The sequence below is a fragment of the Schistocerca serialis genome, chromosome 1 (genome assembly GCF_023864345.2).
Source record: "Schistocerca serialis cubense isolate TAMUIC-IGC-003099 chromosome 1, iqSchSeri2.2, whole genome shotgun sequence".
Taxonomy (NCBI): Eukaryota; Metazoa; Arthropoda; class Insecta; order Orthoptera; family Acrididae; genus Schistocerca; species Schistocerca serialis.
Genome location: NC_064638.1, coordinates 525278914 through 525302555, shown reverse-complemented (window position 1 = coordinate 525302555; position 23642 = coordinate 525278914). Strand labels below are relative to the sequence as shown.

The 23642-nt window shown below is 37.7% G+C and overlaps 2 protein-coding genes across 2 annotated transcripts in view; one reads left to right on the top strand and one right to left on the bottom strand.

The window, feature by feature from the left end:
• Positions 1-7352: 7352 nt before the first annotated feature.
• On the bottom strand, positions 7353-18594 carry LOC126474676 (40S ribosomal protein S5). The gene is made up of 6 exons (XM_050102158.1): positions 18493-18594; positions 17220-17383; positions 11839-12048; positions 11626-11754; positions 9607-9705; positions 7353-7470 (listed from the first exon to the last, which is right to left on the bottom strand). The coding sequence occupies exons 2-6, from the start codon at positions 17370-17372 to the stop codon at positions 7402-7404; spliced, it is 660 nt and encodes a 219-aa protein (XP_049958115.1). The 5' UTR covers positions 17373-17383; positions 18493-18594; the 3' UTR covers positions 7353-7401.
• A 402-nt stretch (positions 18595-18996) lies between these two features.
• The window catches only part of LOC126457808 (uncharacterized), a 38419-nt gene continuing 33773 nt past the window's right edge, over positions 18997-23642 (top strand). Inside the window, exon 1 of the mRNA XM_050094425.1 lies at positions 18997-19202. The gene's annotated coding sequence lies outside the window, so the exon portion shown is untranslated. The remainder of the gene's footprint in view (positions 19203-23642) is intronic.

The window sequence follows — 23642 nt, the reverse complement described above, 5'->3', positions numbered from 1 at the left end:
GATGTCACCCCCAGGCGCTGCAATTTTTTCAAACACCAAGATGTCGAGAAGTCCAAAAAAGGTTTTCCCAAAGGTTTCGTTTAGCCACCCACTATAAAACCTGTAAGATTTCAACGCTAAGCGTTGCAGTTCTGACCATCACAGAAGTGTCATATGAAGGAGTGAAATGTTGGTAAGGAGGGGCATGACTTTCCTATGTGACATGTCCACAGTGGTGCTGGGCAGAATTATGGTGCAAGTAATTTTGTGTTAGTGTAACAACATTAAGCCACCTTACACAAACTTCTGAGTTCTGACCTTTTTGCTTGTGTTGTTGCTGTCAGAAGTGTCACTGAGCCCAAGGGTGACATTGCAGGGTGCCACACTTTTGCATGATGTGGGATTGTTGTAGGCATCTTTGAGCTAAATATCAAACTTCAGCCTTGCAGTGACAGACTTATGGTGGTTCAAAAACGTGTCCCTTTGTGTGTTTTTTTTAAGAAAAACTTATTTGTCAGTGGGCCAAAACATGAACTTTATCCAAATACAGTTTTTTTCCCAAAATCTGTACCTGGATGACAGTAATAATTAGAATTCAAAATGTGTTTCAAAGTAGCAGACTTTTGAAACAGGATGCCCCCAGACTCTCTGCCCTTCACCAGTTACAATAGTCCCAACAGCTAATAAGCAAATAAATGAAACATGTTTAGTGAATCTAGTACCCATTCTGAAATTAAATTGTTGGGTTTTCTCAAAATATGGTTGTGTTCTATAATATATGGTAGAGTTTTCTACAATTACATAAATACTCTGCAAGCTATTCCACAGTGCATGGCAGACGGTATCCTGTGCCACTACTAGTCATTTTCTTTCCTGTTCCTCTTAAAAAGTAGACTGAGGGAGAATCTACAGTCAATAGGCCCCTGCACAAGCCTTTCATGTTACTTGTGCAAAATGTATGTTTACAGCAGCAGACACATTCAGCAGTCAACTTTGAATGCCAGTTCTCTCTTTCTCACTAATGTTCCACAAGAAGAACATAGTCTTCCCTCCAGAGATGCCCATTTGACTTCACAAAGCACCCCTAACACTCGTGTAATACCAAATCTGCCAGTAACAAATCTAGAGACACTTCTGATTTGCTTTGATGTGTTCCTTTCATCCAACACGATGGGAATCCCTAACTCTCAAGCAGTACTCAGGAATAGGTTGCATCAATGTTCTATATGCAGACCCCTTTATAAATGCAACAGTTTCCTAAAATTCTCCCAATAAACTGAAGTCTAATGTTCGCCTTCACTACAACCATTCTAATGCACTCACTTTGCAATGTTACAACTACATATTTACACAAACACAAATGCATACATTTCAATGAAACAAACAGGAACAATAGCAAAGATATTACATCATTTTTCCACATAACCACCATTTACTTCAAAGTGTGTCACTCGTAGGACGGACAAGTTTTTTAATACCTGTGTCATTAATGTCTACTGTTACATCCTTAAAACCACTCCATTTCCATTTTCACCTCATCACCACGAAAGTGTTTCCAGCCTAGTGTTGTGATGAAAGAGGCAGACTTACTTCATCAGCATTCAAGTCTCTTGAGGGTATCTCGGTATCGTGCACAATTGTTGTTTCGCCTCTCGACACAAAGAGCCCCTTTTCTTACCCAGAAAACAGTTGCCATAACTTTTCAAGCTGACTGCTGAGTTTTGAATTTTTTGTTGAAGACAACTGCAGTGCCACTGCACTTATTGTCACTTGTTCTGAGGGCCCTGTTTCACCCCCGTCACTACGGAGTCGAGATGAGTCTCAGTCACTTGCAAAACAATCAAGAAGCTCTCACATGACCTCGACTGTAGACTTTTGTGTTCTGCAGTAAGCATATTCAGAACCCATTGGACAAACAACTTGTCATGTCCTAGTTGATCACTCACAATTTCATGCACAATGAATCGAGAAACATCAGCACACAGTTTGTACAGGTCGCCAATGGGCACAGACAACTAAGAGAAATATGCTCTTGAAGCTTTTACACTAGATCAGTTACCATACACAGGTGTTCACTTCTCTCTTCATCGTGAATTTCCATTCTTCCTGAAGTGAAATTCCATGCCCACTTTGTCACATGTTGATATTACATAACCTCCTCCCTATACAATTACACGATTTTTGATGAATCGTGGCAACACTTGTGCCCTCGGCATTCAGGCACGCACTTCACACTTGGCAGGAGATGGAGTGAGAGCGATCATCTTTAACCACCACTACGAGAGTTGTGATGCAACTGATGACCATTACCATCATTTGTTTCAGTGTGCAGGGTGGTACCCACTGTCTCATAACCTTACTTTCTAGATATTCCTCGTATATAGACAATAAGAGAATTCCTATCATACTCTAGGGCACTAATGATGATACCCTTCTATCCGAAGAACATTTGTTGATGAGAACTACATACTGTGATCTATTAATTAAGAAGTCTTTGATCCACTCACGTCTTGGGGACAGAAGCTCTTCCTTAAAAGGTGGCGGGGTGCCTGCTACAATTCATGCATATGCAATAGCTTCCACATGTGCAAGTTATTACTGAGTTTCACTAAACTAAAATTACAAAAGCACTACCCACAGGAAGTACAAAAGGGATGCCTGGAGCAAATTAGTATTAGCACAAGAGGTGCCTGGAGAAAATTACAATGACTAGCACATGTGACTCAATTGCACATCCACAGACTTGTCTCCTGTACACAAAGCTTGGCCTTTCCTTGGCAATACCCATGGGGATTAATTCAGGGTGCAGATGTAGATGATGGAAGCAATCAACATTCTATGCCAAATCTGTGTGAAAATGGCATATCTGCAGAATCTATACATCAGTTCTGGGCAAATGGACATCAAATGTAGAATGAAGCATAAGGACAAAGTAGCTAGCCAGGAAAAATGTAACCATGCATTTGTAATTATGTGTTTAGTTAACTGAAGATTTGTGTGTGTCTAGACTGCACAATGAGTCATTGCCTTTACACTATTCATAGTGTGCACATACCACTGAAAAGATAAATCAAAGAGAACAAAGGCAAAATATGTATTTACATCAATGGTAGTAATGAAATCGAGAAGGTTAGGGCTGATTGTCTACGAATTACATATTTGTTATCTACCAATCTACCAGAAAAGGTTATGTACTGTTGTATTTTGTTTTCGGTAACACAAGATAATTCATCCACAGTATTTTCAGAGATATTTCAGGCGCAGTCCACTATACATACAGGGTGGAGCGAAATGAACACATGGATTTCAGTTGCACAGGGGACAAATCAATCAACCTCAAGCATTGTTATTCTGCCAGTTAGAGCATCCAGTTTCACTAACAATGGTGCAGTAGACTGTTCACTATCATGTTTTTATTGTGTAACATATCAAATGTAATGAATCTTATCACCCTACAATGGCTTTTCCATACACACTTCAATGTTGAGCGTGATGGTTTGATATCTGATCACCACATAATACTTTGTTGGGTTAACTTTTTGCAGAACTGGATCAGTTACGAAAAAGAAGTTGACTGGTCATGATGTAAACTCTAGAAAATATTGACAGAACAAGAGCATCTGTTCTTTGTCCTAGCTGTTGCATTAGGCAGTGTGCTATGAGTTTAGACATCTCATCCTTTGCTACAGTGCACCCTGAACTGTGTGTTACTATTCCGTCCTTATAAAATTATGATCATTCAGAAGCTTAACGAATGTAATTTTGACAAAAAGAGACTTATGAGAGATTGCTTTAAGTTTTTGCTATTGGTGACTTTTGTTAATGATAAGCACTGAAGCTCACTTTCACTCTGACAATTCTGTAAATAAGCAAAACTGTTGCTATTGGACAGCAGACAACCCAAAAGAATTTCATCCTAACCACTGTACAGTGCTAAGGTGGTCATGTGATATGGGGTTTCCAAAGTGTGGATCTTTGGACCTTATCTTTTTGAGGATGGCACTAGTGTAACAGTAAATTCTGGACATTATGTTGCAGTGGTGCTATGCAATTTTTTGCAGCCACAACTTGAGACTTTGGGGATCAACATGGCAGAAATGTGGTTCCAACAAGATGAAGCCACAGCTCACATACTCATAGCAGTTATTTTGGAAATTACTTGCTCTCTCACTTCAGCAATCTCCACTGGCCTGTAAACTCGACAGATCTGTGGGTATGCAACAACTTATTATGGGATTATTTGAAATGCAAAGTTTACTGCAGCAAACCTTATTCATTCAACAATCTGAATGCTGCATTACATGAAGAAACTGTTGCTGCTTCACAGGTCACTTTTGCAAAAGTTATGCAGAACTTTAAAGAAAGACAATATGTGTGTGTGTGTGTGTGTGTGTGTGTGTGTGTGTGTGTGTACAAAAAAGAAGCCATCTTTCCGATGTTATCTTTAGAAGACTTGCAACTCTTAAATTGGGGAACTTATAGGTGGTGCTGGTGTAATTGCATTTTATGTGATCAGACTGAACCTAATCACACTAATTTGAAATTCATACATTCTTTCTGCACCACCCCATATAACAATATGCAGTCTGGCTACTGACCATGAAGAATAGATTGGGCGACATAGTTCTATCTCAATGTATCTTTCAAACCTTAAACAAATCGCTTCCATTGCTAACTCTAAGACTAACAAGTATTCCATAATGAGTGACTTGCCATGTTTACCGACAATGATTGATTCACAATACTGTTGGGCCATGTAAACTCTCAAAAACAGATCTCTTTTGGTTGGAAACACCAGATTGCTGTCCTGATCTGAGCATCAGTAATTTTTATCACCTTACCAATTCACTTTCATTGATTGTCAGTTATTTTACCAGAGAGGCTGCGATGATGCAACAAATATACTCCAGCATCAGGGAGCATGAAGAATAATTACAATCACTGGCACACCTACATACACACTAACAGTGTTTGTTGTTAATTATTTATAGTTTGGATAAGCAGTCACACACACAAGCTTGATGTGATGATTAAAATATGTCTGTAAAGCTGGAGCTATCAACCACCCCCTCCACCCTCTACTTTCCCAGCTCCACATGAAGTTATAGTCATTAGGATTTTACCATTTCTGAAAATTATTTTTTCCAAATAATTCTGCTAAATGTTAATCAACTACGCAAAATTTCTTACAAATCCATAATTCAACTGATGTTATCCTCCTAAAGAAATAATGCATCCCACGTAGGTATTTTGCCACACAATTTCAAAGTTGACTAAACACTTTTTCTGTCAATATTTGTGTACACGTGTACTTAAAATTTCGGGACAATTTATCAGTTATTGTTCATTGAAACATCACTAGTCTCATGCAGAAACGTCAAGAATTTTGAAAGTTTTAAATCAGAATATTATTCTGTGCTTAACATTACATGAAATTAACACAGTAATGCTCACTGAAAATTTGTATCATTGCTGTGTATTAACTGCATTCTTATTTGTTTCCTACTCAGTCAATTACAGCAATAAATTGAAATATGCTTCATCCTTGCAACAGTTGGCTCCCATTTACTAGAACATGCTCCCCTAACACACTACTGGCCATTAAAATTGCTACACCATGAAGATGGCACGTTACAGACACGAAATTTAACCGACAGGAAGAAGATGCTGTGATATGCAAATGATTAGCTTCTCGGAGCATTCACACAAGGTTGGCGCCGGTGGCAACACCTACAATGTGCTGACATGAGGAAAGTTTCCAACCGATTTCTCATACACAAATAGCAGTTGACCGGTGTTGCCTGGTGAAACGTGTACCATCACGTTTCAGACTTCGATAAAGGTGGGATTGTAGCCTATCGCGATTGCGGTTTATTTTATCGCGACATTGCTGCTCGCGTTGATCGAGATCCAATGACTGTTAGCAGAATATGGAATCTGTGGGTTCAGGAGGGTAATACGGAACACTGTGCTGGATCCCAACAGCCTCGTATCACTAGCAGTCGAGATGACAGGCATCTTACCCGAATGGCTGTAACGGATTGTGCAGCCACGTCTCGATCCCCGAGTCATCAGGTGGGGACGTTTGCAAGACAACGACCATCTGCACAAACAGTTCGACAACGTTTACAGCAGCATGGACTATCAGCTCTGAGACCATGGCTGCAGTTACCCTTGACACTGCATCACAGACAGGAGTACCTGCGATGGTGTACTCAACGACGAACCTGGGTGCACGAATGGCAAAACGTCATTTTTTCGGATGGATCCAGGTTCTGTATTCAGCATCATGGTGACATTGCGTTGAATGCACACTGGAAGCGTGTATTCATCATCGCCATACCGGTGTACCACCCGGCGTGATGGTATGGGGTGCCATTGGTTACACGTCTGTCAACTCTTGTTCGCATTGACAGCGCTTTGAACAGTGGACGTTACATTTCAGATGGGTTAGACCCATGTTTCTACCTTTCATTCGATTCCTGCGAAACCCTACATTTCAGCAGGATAATGCAGGACTCCATGTTGCAGGTCCTATACGGGCCTTTCTGGATACAGAAAAATGTTTGACTGCTGCCCTAGCCAGCACATTCTCCAGATCTCTCACCAATTGAAAACGTCTGGTCAATGGTGGCCGAGCAACTGGCTCGTCACAATACGCCAGTCACTACTCTTTGATGAACAGTGGTATCGTTTTCAAGCTGCATGGGCAGCTGTACCTGTACACGCCATACAAGCTCTGTTTGACTCAATGCCCAGTTGTATCAAGGCAGTTATTACCGCCAGAGGTGTTTGTTCTGGCTACTGATTTCTCAGGATCTATGCACCCAAATTGTGTGAAAATGTAATTGCCTGACAGTTCTAGTATAATATATTTGTCCAATGAATATCCATTAATCATCTGCATTTCTTTTTGGTGTAGCAATTTTAATGGCCAGTAGTGTAGTTACAGAACCTAGCAATACTTTTTGCGCATAAATATCTGTTTCTTTTGTGTATTGAATCTTTTTCAGTAGCGTACCTGAATAGAAACTCATGTTTTCAAGCCATGTGACATCAAATATAACACTCAAGCTTTCAACAGCTGTCTCCTCCACAACCACTACCACCAGCAGAAAAAAAAAGCCCCACATTCCCCCACTGGTTATATCAACAAAAACTTGAACAAACACTTTTCCATAGCAGACACGTGATGCATTTAACATTTTACATCAAATTCCTATTTTTACTAGTATATTCAACTAGTGACAATGCAAGTGCTATAAATTTTATTAAAAACTTCCCAAATGCATTTTATCACATTTCTGCTTCAACAAGGACCATACATTATGATACCTGTAGAGATGCCCTCTCAAGTAAAATGAAAGAATGTGTCATTGGAAGAAATTACTTTATTAACCACAATCTGATCTCATTCAATTTTTAACGATTTGATTTTGCAACACGCTCAAGTTCGTCTTTCTTCTTGATAGCATAGGAGTTGGAAGATCCCTGAAATCAAGATATAAATGTTAACATAATCGACAAAACAGTTTGATACTTGTAAAAAAAAACTAATGTGGCACTAAGTTTTAAATTTCTGTACATATTTAAAAATGCTGCTGCTGTTGAATGCCATCTCATTTAAATAAACAAGCAAAGAAACTATTATGAATTGCTACTCTGCACTGCATTATTTTCTATGACAAACCAAAATTTTGAAGCGCATCTCAGTTTAGCAACATTACATGCACATATACAGGCTTCTTTCACAATTCCTGTTAAAGGCTTCTAACAGTTATATACAGGGTACTTAGAAGATATAGGACTTATGTCCAACCAAGGTATAGTTTGGATATAAAGCCTGTTTTAAGATCAGATCACTTTCCAATCTCCATTTTCATAGTACAGAACAAATGATGTTCTTTTCGATTTGCAGCTCTTATTTTTTCCTCCAGTTAAAATTATTGAATATAGTTTCCACCTTTTACACAAAACACCTTTTTCTTGCTACCCAAAAATTTTTTGGGACCTCTGCCTCACCAGTGGGTTTTGTTTACTGAAAACTAATAATGTGTTATACCTTATGTTGTAACTGATCTAACAAAACGAGGCCTAATGACAGTTTTTATTCATACCTAGATGTTACTCTATACGATTTTGCAGGACCATCTGTAGGAGTCCTGCACTGACAGCTTGTCATCTGCAAATCAAACTATGGAAATGTGAATTTTAGCAATGAGTTAACACATTCTTTTATTTTTTAAAATCTGATTTTGGTGTGGCAAAATGTTTGGTATATATATATATTAGTTATTACTCACATTTTGTTGTGACAGATTCTTATTCTTTCCTGTTATGAGAGCACTGCACACACACAGTAAGTGTACTTTGTATAATGTTGGTTTAAACAAATTCCTTTTCACTTTCCAAAAAGAGGCGTTAATGACGTTGTGTGTCCTAACCTCATCGGCATTCATTGGTTTCAAGCGGGCGAGTGAGTGCACGCGCACGTGTGTGCACCTTTAACAGCTACACAATAAAATAAGCAACTTATGCCAAAAAATTCGTTTCACATTTCTGGATCATACCATATAAAAATAAACAGCACCCATGACTCCATAATAGTCAGGAAACTGACAATCACAGAGTAATGCTCCACAGGCCGAGCAGAACACCCATAAACAATTAGGCAGAGGAGCAGGAACATATGAACTCATATACAACACTTGCCAATCAATATACACAAGACAAACATACAGGGACTTTAAAACGAGATACTCAGGGCACCTTAGAGCCCTAAAAGGTTAGAGCACCCATAGCACATTTGCTGACCACTTAATAGCCTATAACCACCACTCAACTTCAATAGAAACATATTTAAAAATACTGAAATCCAGCCACAGCCTACATTGCAAACAAATAGAAGGAAGCTTCTACATACAGAAGAAAAGTTTTAAATGAATACACTAAACTCTGTAAAGGCACATTATTTAATACATTAAAGGAACTTCATAGACTTTACAGAAAAGGGCACAAACAAATGAGGCCCCCCACCATATAATGTAAAATCCAAGTACGTACAAAACCCTTCAAAAACTGTCTTTAGGCATCATTTAGCTAGATCAGTTACAAACTAAAATATGACCACCTTTTACAGTTTTTCCAATGACCAAAATTCACTGATAGCACAGTGGTGCCGAAACATGTTTGGGTAACGAAGAAGAAACAGTGTTTTGCATAAAAGGCGGTATGTATATCCAACAACAGAACGAAATGGTACAACTGCACAATGTATTTATCAAGTATATTTTCCAAATCACTTGTCCATCAAATGCTATTTCAGTCCAACTGTGGACTTTGTATATGAAAGTGTCTTTTGTGCAAACAATTAGCAGGGTCACCATGTGGAGGCAGTCTTGCAGAGCACACCCAGTAAGGGCTCACTGTCGTCGTGTATACTGTGAAATAGAAATTTGGAAGCGATCTGAAATTTAAACATGTTTTACATCCGAAGAGTACATTTCCCGACATGCCTTCTTTATCAAAATTTTATCAACTACACTCTCCATACAACCAATAGAAGCCTTTAATAAGAGCTGTCAAATTCTAACTTAGAAGTGTAAATAACAAGTATATTTTACAAACCTTTGCTGCATTAATGAGTTCATCAGCAACACATTCCGCAATAGTTTTAATATTCCTGAAAGCTGCTTCTCTTGCTCCAGTACACAGCAACCAGATTGCCTGAACAGTAAAAGGTTTCATGATTTCCACAATTTATGACATTACTAAAACACACTCAGGACAGACATGTAGACTAGTAAACAAGCCAAAGTGCATGTATTACTTGAAATCATATTCATCATAAGAATATGTGAAATAATGGATGACATTTATGGGTTAACATATGCAACTATATTAATAGTGAAAACAATGATACAATTGCACTCAATACATGCCATGACACTACCAGCATGATAAAAAATTAAAGCCAATTCATAATTGCAAAAAGTTTACATTAAGAACAACTACAATTCAAGTAGTGTGACACCTGCAATTTCTGATCAAGAATAATTTTGATGTTAAGCTACTACCTGAACCCAAGCCCAACTTCTAGCTACTATTGTAACTCAAAACCAAACTGTCACACCAAAAAATATATGAGCAATGTAAGTCCAAAATCTGTTTAATCTTTTACATCTTTTCTACCCACTCTCATTAAGGAAAGCTCATCAGAACCACCTAGACTAATACCACAGTCTAACAAGAGTCTTGACACTTCGCTTTGCATTTTACTGCCTACTGGGACAGCAGTGGGCCGAGTGACATTTAAGTAAATCTCTTCGGCGCGATCATGAAAGCGAACGGTAGTTTATTTTTGTTTGTGCAATGTTTTTTTTTTTTTTTTTTACAAACAGGAGCGCCTGTAGTGAAATAAATTACAGCAAAACCAACAAGAAGATACCACATCTAACTTTTTTTTTAGGTTTCCTAAGGACAGTGAGAGGTATATAACGTCATGTTGTTAAATTGTATCAGGATTCGCTTACAAATTATATGTATATTAATGATTAATGTTTCATTTTAGGAGCGGAATGGCTAGTTAATAGCAGATGAGAAGATCTTGTGAAAAAAGACCCTGTTTACCTTTATAACAATGTTAAGTTTTGTTCACTACACTTTGAACAAAACCAGTTCATGAATGCAGACAGTAATAAACTCGTGCAGAATGCAGTACAGACTGACATCCCTAATGAGCCACCTCAACTGACAATGAAGAGAAAACTGCCACACAGGTTCGGTAATCCATCTAAAGCTGTAAAACACTCCTGTGGCTCAGAAGCAGCCAGTTCAACTCTGTTTATCAGTGTCAGGTTTATATGAATCATCAACAAAGACCTATCATTGTAGGTACAGACAGAAACAGAAACTGTCAGAAGGATCAAGTAAAGAACAACAAATATTGAAGACTATAGTATCCAGATATTAAAAAAACACTTTACTTGTTAAGCCAGATTAGCATGCCAGTGAAGAAGAAAAAGCTGCAAGATGGAAAGACAAAAATAATAGTGGGAGAAATATGCTATGCGTGCAAACCTCAAAGGCAATAACAATATCAGAAATGTCAATATCATACGTAAGATGCACAGACATGTACCTCTAAATGCAAAAGTGATAAACGCCTCACGTGTCGTTCCCTAGGTCTACTGTACTGTAGTCATTGCTTGTTGCCACGAGTACGGTCTTCGTCTTTACATTGTTCTAATTGCTGATATTGATGTGGTAAGTTACAGTTTTGTCAAACGCCTCAAGTGTTTCTTCATGAGTGTGTTGTAGTTTGCCATTGGATTCATGAGTTTTACTCCTACTTGCACTTATTTTAGAATCATCTAACAAGCATCTATGTCTTCTGATATACAAATCTTGGAGGCAAAAAAATAATTGAAATATTTCGTAAATCACATAGGAAAGGGACGCGAAACAAACATTATGTTTATGACACATCTTACATTCTCCTTTCTCACCACTTGGAGCGCCAGTGTTGCTCCAGCTGTCAAACAGTAACAACTTTTACGGCAGTGTCGCAACTGTTATATTAGACTCTGCTAATACTTAGTTTTACCCAAAGGAAAGTTCTATTTATCTATTCCTACAACAGCTTACCTGATTCACTCTTCTTAACGGAGACACATCAACTGCTTGACGACGCACCGTTCCTGCTCTACCGATACGTGTCGAGTCTTCCCGGGGACCTGAATTAATTATAGCTGACACTAAAACCTGCAGCGGATTCTGTAAATGAAATTTTCAATGAAACAAATCTCTATTATAACATGGTTTCTTTTCAGGCACAATGATAACAAATAAGAACTATACCTCTCCCGTAAGAAGGTGTATGATTTCAAATGCGTGCTTTACAATGCGCACGGCCATTAACTTCTTTCCATTGTTGCGGCCATGCATCATAAGTGAATTAGTTAATCTTTCCACAATTGGGCACTGCGCCTTGCGGAATCTCTTGGCTGCGTATCGCCCAGCAGAATGGGGAAGATATTTGGCATTCTTTTCTTTGACAGCAATGTAATCCTGTCAATAAAAACATAACCCACTGAGGAATGAACATACATACATATACTATAATAAGCGTAACATTGTCGTGGATTAAAACAGTGATCCAGGAAGGTTAGAATAAATCTTTTTCTTTCAATCATCATAAAACATTTGGTCCTTATACTATCAGTTTCAGTCAGCAATGACCATCTGCAGAAAAAACGGAAATGAAATACAACTAGTGGGCAACTTACCTCTTACACAATAAAATATCCCATTAACGAAAAATAATTTTCATGGCTGTAGAAACATGCACTTAAAATATGATGAAAGGTATCTGCTTTAAAACATGTCCTCATAACAGAGCTATAGTGGCATCATCACAAAATATACACACGATCTGCTTAGGCCTTTCGCGCAGAGTGCAAGGCGGTGCTGTCAATTTATTGGAAGAGCTCACAATTTATAAAGTCAAAAAACAGGAGCCAGCAAAAGCTCAATGGGCAATGCAATTTTGTATCCAATGTCTACTTTCAAATAACATACGGGATTGCTGACGGGTGAAGTCGTCGACTACTGTTGATATTTCGACAGGAGCACACCCTGCCATTCTCAAGGCACAACTGCAGTTGTGCCTTGAGAATGGCAAGGTGCGCGCCTGTCAAAATATCAGCGGTGGCCGACGTCACCCGGCAGCAAACCCGTAAGTTATTTGAACATTCAATTTGACGGGAAAAGTCAAGGTCTCAATGTATACTTTGCTTTATTTAATAATGTTTTCCTTAATTACTGAACGCCTCTAGTGTATGTATATACTGCCTTGTTGTTACATAGTACAGAGGGCTCATTTTATTCTTAGGTTTGATTGGCCCTTCTCCGTTTATATAATACATTGAATGAACAAAATGATATTATGTGATGGTACATTATTTTATTATACTTTTCTTGGAATGACATGTTGTGAGGTACGTGAGGCCCTCTGGTGATTACGTTCCTCCAACTACACTGTATTCTGACAACTGCGCCAACAAACATCACTCATAACTTCAGTCTTTTCTTTAAATAGCGGACTATACAGGGTGCTTCCCGCTGACCTAGAATTCTGAGATTTGGCAAGGAGCAAAGTTTCATAGTCAGTGAAGTGAAAAATCTCAAAATCGTGAAATTATATAACATAAGAAATATCTTTTGCCGTAGGGAAACATTACATTCATCATCTCTCAAAAGTGTAATAAGTGAACAACATAAAATTCAAGTTGTAGCCATGTTTTAGTAAGTTAATAAAAAATGTTTTATTAATCATCTCTCACAACATAACCAAACTGAAGTCCCCCATTTTCTTCTTTTTGTTTGTCCAGAATAGTCTGAGGAACTGCTGTAGAGATTTTAATAGTCTTTGAATCCTGGGACCAATATCTAGCTAGTATTGATATTGGTAAGAAGCAAAAATTGTTGAGATCCTCAATTCCCAGGATGGAACCCTCAGTGCAAGAGCCCTACTCGCATTCTGCCATTTCTATTAGCTCCACAAGCTTGTTCATGAGCATGTAATTTTTTTCTAAAATGATCACACGAGCATATCAATCACAAATCAACACTTTGCCATTTCCTTTTGACAATTTTAAATTTAACTTAATTCAGTTTTAAACCTTTTGCTGCTGTGTGCGTTTATACATGCTCTGCTAGACCAGTCGCCTGGTGTGGGCATGCATGCATGCGTAAGCCACTCAGATTTTCCTACAACACTATGGACATCCCTGCTGTGGACAAGTAAATTCCATATAGTGGTGAATTCTAAAGTTTCGAGTATTTATCATGCAACGTATGTGCCCCATTACATGCTGTCACTGGCAAAAAGCTTGTTCTGATATCTAGAATCATGAGATACGAGTTTTCATGACCACATGATTCGCAAATGCGCAATGTCGAAGCGTGCTTCACATACAACCATTCTTGGAATATAAAACCCAATAACTTGAGAATGAAATGAGATATTCTTCTGCTCTCAATTTTAAATAAGATTCCAATATCTCATCCACATTTCATTCACTGCAATGTATAAGCTAACATTAACCCCACACAAAATTTACACAAAGTGTTTTTACCTCTGCAAACTTGCAATTTTTGTGCAATGTTTTACTTAATTTGATGCCGCACATTGTAACAGATGAAAAGAAATTCACTTCTCTGAAGGCATCAGACCAAGTTGTTCAAAAATAAATTTTTTTCAACTATTAGTTTTCGATAAATCTGGGAAGTATTTCATATCAGTCTCTCAGCATAGGCACCAGCATCTGGCATGCAATACAGCCATAACAAAAGTCACCTTAGTGCGGAATGCGAAGAGCATGTCTGTAGCAGTGGAAGGGTTAACTATTACATTTTGTCACTGTATTAACATTTGGCAAGCCCACTATAAAATTTTCCCATTGTACTGTTCATTTGCTGTGTTCTGTCTCAATTTTTTAATTGAAGAGTATATAAAGACTTACAGTAGCACGATCTATTGAGCTTACAGCACGAACATATGTTGTGCCTACTGTACTGCAGTTTATTATGAACAGTAGTGCTAATGACAATATGACTCCAAAGGCACTGAGGCTTAGTTTACACTATATTTTAAATATTTGCAATGATGCTAAGCTGATTTTGTGAAGATGGCACTAGACTATTATATTAGGACATGCTATAAAACAGGTGTCCTCATATTTAAGCACATTTCCACACCCATGGCACTAATAATTTTTAGTTATAGCATATGTTATGTTTAAAATGTAATCTGTCCACTAGTACTTCCATTTCCCATTTTTGCTGCAGATCAGAAGATGGTTATTGCTGACAAACTGACAGTCCAGGAACAAAACATTTTGTTATCACTGATGGAAAAAATAAATTTATTCTAAATAAGATCAAGTCAATTACCTGCACCTTCAAAGGCATGCACAATAGATGATATAAACAGCTTTCGAACATTTGAGTAACTGTAGAAATACTTTCGCCTGTAACAATTTTCTTTAGTACAACAGCAATTTGTTGTGTCTGCTTATGGAAGATATTTTTTGATATTCTTTGATTTCTTGTTGGTGAAGAGTAACATACATGTGTGTTAAGAAAAATATTTTCCTCCTAACTGCTTAATATTTGAGTTCTGTTCTCTACTGATACATACTCTAAAGATGAAGCACAATAAAACTGCAGTACTTCAGATTATATATAACCTTTAACTTTAAATAACAAAAAAGGGAAAAGAGGAAAAAGACAGAATAAAGAAAGGGAAGAAATTAACTGACAAAGAATGGAACCATAAACTACTGGATGACATAGAATGCCATTCATCCATTACATCTTATAAGCTAAGTGTGCCTACTTAATTGTGTATTTTATGTTAAATGTGTGTGTTGTCATTTTTAAAATATCTACAATTATTTAGCTGATGTGACAATAGTGTAACTTCATACCACAAGGTGTCCCAATTACTGTTCTCTGCAACCACTGTCAGCACACAGGCCACAATATTTGGTCTCCTTCCAGGTGCCTCACAGTGAGCATTGCATTACAGTCCTCCAGACTGCACTGTGACAATGCCTCAGTGATGAAATAATTTCATTCATTGTTGTTCACTCCAACAGTTTGTAAGGTTTGGCAATGGTTTTATGAAAACCTGAATGTATTTTATTCTCAGAATTTCTAAGAAAATTCTCCATGTTCACATGAATAAAGTGAGCTGGAGACTATACTCCGAGTGTGTTCTTAGCTTGACTAAAAGGATGGGGAAAGTTGCTCAGCTCAAAGAATACTCTCAGATTCCATATGAATAAAACTAGAGAATTTTCTCAAAAGCAGAGCATTCTCTGTTTCTTGAAGTGAGCCCTGTAGCATACTCTGCCCTGAGTAAGTAGTGTTGAGGGTATGTTTTACACAGTTTTTGATCAAAATGGCAGAATTTATATTGCTCGGAACGTAAAAGAAAGATATAGATAGAATGAAGAAATACTGGACAGGAAGTGTATAAGTTTATACAGGTTAAACAACAAAAACATTTTACTGGTGAACTTCCTTCACAAAAATCGTGAAACAAGAGAGGTGACCTTTCAAAAGAAATGAAAACTTTGTGCTATTTAGCAGACCTAGATTTTCATTCTGGTTTAGGAGAAGCCTTAGGTAAACAGCAGGCAGCTGTATCACTGACATTTTAATATGTTCATGTCTCCTTACTGCATAATATGTTAGAAACAAGTAGGCACATCAGGAAAAATAACTGGTTTATTAGAAACCCAGGGATCTGTTTCTTGTAACGACACGGTATGAGCGACCACTTAAGTACTTGACACTTGAGCACTCCATTATGCGCATGTTAAACCAAAATTATCTCAGGTTAGAAAACTGACAGCTCCAGTTTGGAGTACATGAGGATGTGGTGTAGTCTTAAGATTTTAATCACATGAGATAATCAGCTAACTTCAATAGCAAAAATATTTCCCACATGTCAAGAATTTGGTATCAAAATGCATTTTTGCAAGCATCTGTATATCATTTTAATAATTTGTTGCTGCACATAACACTAAAATTGAAACATAGTGCAGCTCTTCCGGAACACACAGATCCCAGTTCCATATCTGGATGTGGGAGGCAACACACACACACACACACACACACACACACACACACACACACACACATAGTGAGCGTGTTTTCCGTCCGTCCAAATCTTGTGTGTAGTTTCCTATTATCCCCTAAACGTGCTGAAATGTGTATATCAGATTTACATTCCATTTCTAATAAAACAATTACAGAACAATAAAAGGGCAGCAATCTAAAAAAAATTAATTTAATGTGTTCTCATGACAGTCTCCATTTCCTCTAACTGAATTCTCTCCCACACAACACACTGACTCAAATTTCCTAAGAACACTTATTAACTTCTTGTAGGCTACTTACATCCTAATATGAACTCCTGCTGTCTTTAAAGCTAACCCAGGAATCATTTTTGTTACCTTCCTATAGTTTCCCATGCACTTTCTCAAATATCTCTTTCTAAATGCCATATCCTTTTCAACTACAGTAATTAGGTCACTTCACTGTTCCCTGCACAATTAGTGAAGTACATAGTAAATGTTCAATTTAATGAAGATACGTCTCCTCGTATTATTCTCTACATCCTGCATGAAACAAATGAAATATCACTTGCAATGCACTGGTGTTCATACCTGTAGGGACATGTCTGAAACTTGAACATCGTCGCAACTCCATCTACCAAATAACTTTATTTCTGGCAGTTCTGCAGGCTGAGCAACAGGCAATGTTGCTTCAGTTTCCATCACTGCCGGATCCTCATCACCCCAGGTCTCGACGTCTGTCATGATGAATGGACCTGCCAAACAGTTTTCATTAAATGCAAGAAATTCAGTGTCTACTGCAATCATCTACCTGTTTAACCATAAAGAGTTCGCAACTGCAAAAATTAAATGCCAATTTCATTTGCACGATCATAATCTGACAGTAGAATACACTGAGTCCAACAACCAAACAGTTCAAGCAACTTCAGCAGTCACTGACAACTTATGCAGATTATGTTGGAAACAAGAGGTCTGATGGGACAGCTTGAACTACAGTACACAGTTTGACAGCAATGTGTCATCTGTGTTGAGAGTAGCACACGACTTAAAATATCTAAAGCTCTACAGCAGGGATTTTTTTCCTATTCGGTACCACACTGTCATATGCTCCTGCACAGAAAGATTAAAAAATCACTCTAGGGTATTGGATATAAAGCAAACAACAATAGCAACCGATGTTACAACTAACTTACAAAAAAAGGACAGTCCGATATTAGGTAGCGCGACTGTTCGAATCAAACTTCTCAATTACCTAAGGACCGAAACCATAGCTTTACACCTGTAGTAATTTAAATTATTCAACGCATTACAGGGCTTGGGGTTCTTACTATCCAGAACAAAAACATGCACGAAATTCTCACAATTACCGTGAAATTTAAACTGCATCTATGTGACTATTCTTTAATTGTGACTTCAACAAACAAAACACGGAACATACTGACTAAGCAAACTTTTGGGGTGTGAATCTTATTTTCAATTATTTAATATATTCTACGTCTGGCATTCGAAGAAGTCGTAAAGTTTACTAGTGCAGTTCAACTTCCAGCACACACAAGTTGCAAACATCATGTGCAGGCAAATTTTTTCATATGATTATAAATACCATCTGACAATTCGTCTCAAACGTTAACGAAAAGTTCGAGTGTCGCGTAACCATATACTATTATATACGAGACATTAAGACATGAATAATGGAGTCAACACACATGCATGGCACTCCACGTGCACACGTTTTCACAGCAATCCGTTAAGTGTAAATGAATATAGTGTATCCATTTTCAAAAAATACCACAAACGATCAACTATAAACAGCACTAAACTTGACTATGGTAAATCACAAGCGCTCATGATCAATTTCACTTACTTCTTTCACTATAACACCCTTAATCCTTACGTTCACTACCGGAAAGACGTACCGATGCACGGCTTCAAAACAAAGAGGCTCCTTACAAGATGAAACTCTTTCCCAGTATTCCTTGTACCAACTGTCACCAATGTTTCAAACAAAACTTCGATTTAAATGGGATGAAAATTATGGATTAAACATTTAACTACGCCAGTTTGTTTAAACCTCAGAATTATTTTAAGACACATAGAACTTCAATTCGTCGTAAGTATTGATAATGAAACGAAAAATTCGGAAATTCATCTGACATTAATTTATTGAAGAAGGAAATACATAATGTAGTTCTGGAGGCGTCACAGAAAAATTCAGAAACGATTAATATCTTTCAAATGTGAAGTATTTTCTACAGTTTTTACGAAAAGCCAGAACTTTTCAGAACAGACATCATATTGTGGCAATTTTCAAACGTATCTTTGACGAACATTTCAAAGATAACAAGTTTCGTAATCGTTGATGTTTGTTTTTGCGTACACAAGTAGTGGCGCTGGCGCGGAAGTTTGACAGCAGATCAGATACAGATAGTAATCATACCATCGTGTACCGAAAAAATGTTTCGAAAGATTTACTGCAGAGAAATGGCTTAGCAATAATCGGCAACATTGTAACACTCAGGATAAAGCATAGGCCCAAAATTTGGTGCAGTGATTGCTGTTCTGAATTTTATGCAGGTGCGTTTATGTAAAAAAAAATTCCTGGTTATAGAGGAATGTTCGTCACGGGTCATTGGCTTTGACCAATGACACAGGAAACATGCGACAAACGCGGTAACCAGTATGACGACTCTAACGTTATGTAATTGCTAATTGGCAATTTTTAAAACGTGCAAAGATACAGATCAGTACGTCACGACAACCAGGTTTTTTTTCAGTATCGCCTTGGTTGTCTTCCCCAATTCCCAACCAAACTGTCACCGCCTAACTTAAACTATACATCGGGCTAAACTGCAGATCAGTGTGTTACCACAACCACATTTATTTATTTTTTGCGTTAAAATTCATTGGCTTCGCCAAACATCAAAACTGTAAAAAATATGCACCAGCAATGCACGTTACGTCACAGGCCAAAGCCGACGACTCGTATAGAACATTCCTTTTAGCCCAAAACTCCATATGTACAATTAGAGACTATCTTCTTCCCAGCAGCATTCATTTCATCAGCAATGTTTTTTTTAAAACTTAATTACGCTTTTTTTGTCGACTAAAAATGGCTTCAATAACGAGGGTGCGGATTTTAGTATTCGATGAAAAACTGATGTACTTATAATTCTTAAGTACCTCACGAGGCCGTTTCTAGTTTGTAGTGTTTTGGAAAATGATCCGAGTATTGAGATGATGTACAGTTTTCTGGGTAGCCGTTTTTATTTAGGTTTAAGAGCACTGTGGGATAGTCAGTAGTGAACTTTATCTTCATACTCTGCATTAACCTGTCTTTGATACGGTCTATAAAGACTATCAACGCCATGTACGTTCCACTGTACCAACTTTGCACCTCAGTTTCAGAAACTATGATTAAACACCAGCCAACAAACTATATAATCAGATGAACATCCTCAAACATAAGCAATCGTCAATTATTATTAAAGGAAAATAAGTAATCTTTCAATTGGCACCATTCCATATTGAAATTCATGATAACAAGGGGCTTAACAAGAAGCCAAGAGAGGTAGTTAAGTTCTACTAACAAAATATCTAACACTGCCAAATTACTCTGTATAGAAGTACAACACTTCTTTTAAGAAAAATAATGTATTCAATATGTTAATAATCCAGACGAAGGTTATCTACATCATAAGTTTCTTTATTCTGTCAGTTGGGCCTACATGGTCAGAGATTGGTTCTAAAGATTTTGGTGACATTGTGAGTGAAGAATATGTATGTTCTGTGTTGGAAACAATAAACTGATGCACACAGACAACCCGGAGACATAGCCTGATAATCACAAGAGCAAGAATGGGTTTTAGATGGAGATCATTGAAGGAAGAAACCAGAACATATTCATTAACAAATACCAGTTAACAACTATTAAGTGCAAGTCTTCACAAGGGCTCCAACTGTTTGCTTTGAATCTTGACCTAATGGTTGTATTTGATGGCACCCTGTGGTGGTACATGTTGATATGTTGAGTTTAACATCTGGTATTGGGTTCGTTAGAGTCTTGGTTGTCACTGTGGTAAAGCTGGAAAGTTGGTTTATTTGAGTCTGGGTAGTTGGTGCAGTTGGAAGTGTTTGCTTTATTTTCAGTGAGTTGTTCTGCTTTTTTTTTTTTTTTTTTTTTTTTCTTTTGTTTACGTGTGGGGCATGAGCCTAGGTGATTTTGTTGTGGGCTTTTGTTGGTAATTAATTTTTATTCTGTAGTAATTCTGATGTTTTGTCTGTTTTATATTTATGGTTTTTCTGTTTTGTTTTAATTGATCTAGTGAATATGGGTTTTTTTGGGTTTTCAAGTTGTTGGGATTTTAGTTTAGGTGGTGTTTTGTAAGTGTTGTAGGTATATGAAATTTGGGCAGTACAGAAGCATTTAATTCCACCCGTATCCTTTAACACACAATGTTATCAATATGGCTGAAATGGCTACTTCCACTCCAAAAATAAAATGAAACCACCAGAACAACCACGGAAAGTTAAGGGTTTAGGGTGGGGCAAGCCAAATGTACAGCACCATCCCTAGACAAATAATATAAAAAGATTTAAATCGCACTACCAAACACCTGCAGAAACTGTCAGACATCACATCACCACCCATCTCAGAGCGTAGTGGTACATTTGGGAACTTCACTGTCATATCCGTATCTAATTAAATAAAAAAAAAAAATTAGATTTCTTTCCACACAACAAACACCAAACTAATCAGACTTTTAAAAAACCCCATACATTCAAACAATTTTAAAAAAACCTTAATAACTCACTGGAAATACTTCCACAACCCACATTACCACACCAACTACCTAACTCAGAACCACCTTAGCACAATGACAACCAAAATTCAAATGAACCTAATAACACATGTTAAACTCAGCACGTCCACATCCACCACCAGAGGGCATGGTAAAATACAAGAAAACAACATCTACAAACTCGACCAACTCAAAAACACTGTGCCATAGTGAATAGTGATGTCACACATCATTACGTCACGGGACAAAGCATATAGATGGAACTGGGCACTTCTGTTGACTCTAAGTTTGTGATCGCATCTTTTTTTTCTTTTTTTTTTTTTTTTTTTTTTTTTTTTTTTTTTGCCAATTTATATCAAGCGCTTATAGAGATATGTAGGACCAGGGAGATGTCTGATTCCAGTTATCGGAGACCCTGGTTTTTTGATATTGAGGACTTTGTTTGAGCAGTATAGATCAAGGGGAATGTCTGATTCTGATTTTCAAATTGCAGATGATTTTTCTTCGTGTTATGGACTTTGTTTGAGCTGTATAGGTCCAGTGAGATGTAAGATTCTTGTTGGTTTTGTGGCTGTAGCTTTACATTGTAGTTGTGATTTTTCTTGTAATATTTGTTTTGGGCAGGGGCTGTGTTTTGTATTGTTATACATTTAGCTGGATCCTGCGCCCTAAACCCCCCTATTCCCCATTAGTTTCATTTTTTTGTTGGAGTGAGACATTCTTGTGTCATTTTTATTTTTGTTCATGTTTGTTAGCATGTGTGTGTAGTGAACGACATCATTGCCATTTTGTATACACTGGAAGTAGGTATTTCTGCCTCATGGGTCAAAGCAGACGGGTGGAATTGGACACTTCCTTATTGCCTGCCTATTGTAGGTTCTCTAGGGGAAGCCTCTTTTGAAAGTAATTCTTGTACTAATCAGTGAAGCCCAGCCAGTAGTTTGAACAGTAGCCTAATTGGTGCAATATGGGCCACTTAAGCAGAAATTCCCCTGTAGTAATATAGAACATGTCACTCTTTACTATATAAATCACGTATGATGGATTCTGTGAGTTTATTTGCTGAATGTATGCATATTGACCAACAACAGAAAAAAGAGTCACGCTGACTGTATGTAGCTATGCAAATGTGGTTGATACAACTTTGTGACAATTTTAATGTTGATTGTCTATGAAAAGCTATTGTTTGAGAGCACCTATGTCGATGATGTCCAGCTTCAAATATTTTCACTGCAGTGAAGTTTGTAACGACTTTAGAAAGTTTATTAGAGCACAAGTGCTTCCAGCAATATATTCTACATCCATACTCTGCAAATCACCGAAAAATGCATGCCCGAGGTTATGTCCACTGCACCAGGTATTAGGGTATCTTCCTGTTCCTTTCACATATGGAGTGTGGGAAGAATAATTGTTTGAATGCCTTGTGCATGCTGTATTTAATTTGATATTGTCATCACAACCCCCGTGTGAGCGATATGTTTGGGGTTACAGTATATTCATAGTCATAACTTAAAGCCATTTCTTGAAACTTTGTGAGATACTTTCCCAGGATAGTTTATGTTTGGGATAGTTTACAGCTATCTTCAAGAGTCTGCCAGGTCAGTTTCTACAGCATCACTGTAACACTGTCCCATGGGTCAAACTATCTGTGCTACCCTTCTCTGTATACATTCAATATCCCCTGTTAGTCCTATTTGGTATGGGGCTCACACACTTAAGCAATGTTCTAGAATGGGTCACACAAGTGATTTGCAAGCAATGTCCTTTGTAGACTGATCACACTTCCCCAATATTCTATCAATAAACTGAAGTCTACCACTTCCTTTACCCAAAACTGAGCCTATGTGATCATTCCAATTCGTATTCCTACTAAGTGTTAGAACTAGGTATTTGTATGAGCTGGCTGATTACCTGTGACTCATTGGTTCTATAGTCATATTCTATGATTCATCCCCATGAATTATTGACCTTGCGTGCCTCAAGGATACAGATAGTCATACCATAGATGCAACTACAACAGAGCGGTATCTGTTGAGAGGCCAGAAAAAACATGTGATTCCTGAAGAGGGGCAGCAGCCTTTTCAGTAGCTGTAGGGGCAACAGTCTGGATGATTGATCTGCCCTTGTAACACTAACCAAAACGGCCTGTGCTGGTACTGCGAACAGCTGAAAGCAAGGGGAAACTACAGCCGTGATTTTTCCTGAGGGCATGCAG

Bases quoted from the DNA above. Each gene is read 5' to 3' on its own strand.
- LOC126474676 (XM_050102158.1), bottom strand. From the start codon at position 17,372: ATGACAGACGTCGAGACCTGGGGTGATGAGGATCCGGCAGTGATGGAA. The intron at 9,706-11,625 runs GTAAGCTGTTGT...TTTACTGTTCAG, and splicing joins CGTTAAGAAGAGTGAATCAG to GCAATCTGGTTGCTGTGTAC. The intron at 7,471-9,606 runs GTTTGTAAAATA...TCTTGATTTCAG, and splicing joins AACTCATTAATGCAGCAAAG to GGATCTTCCAACTCCTATGC.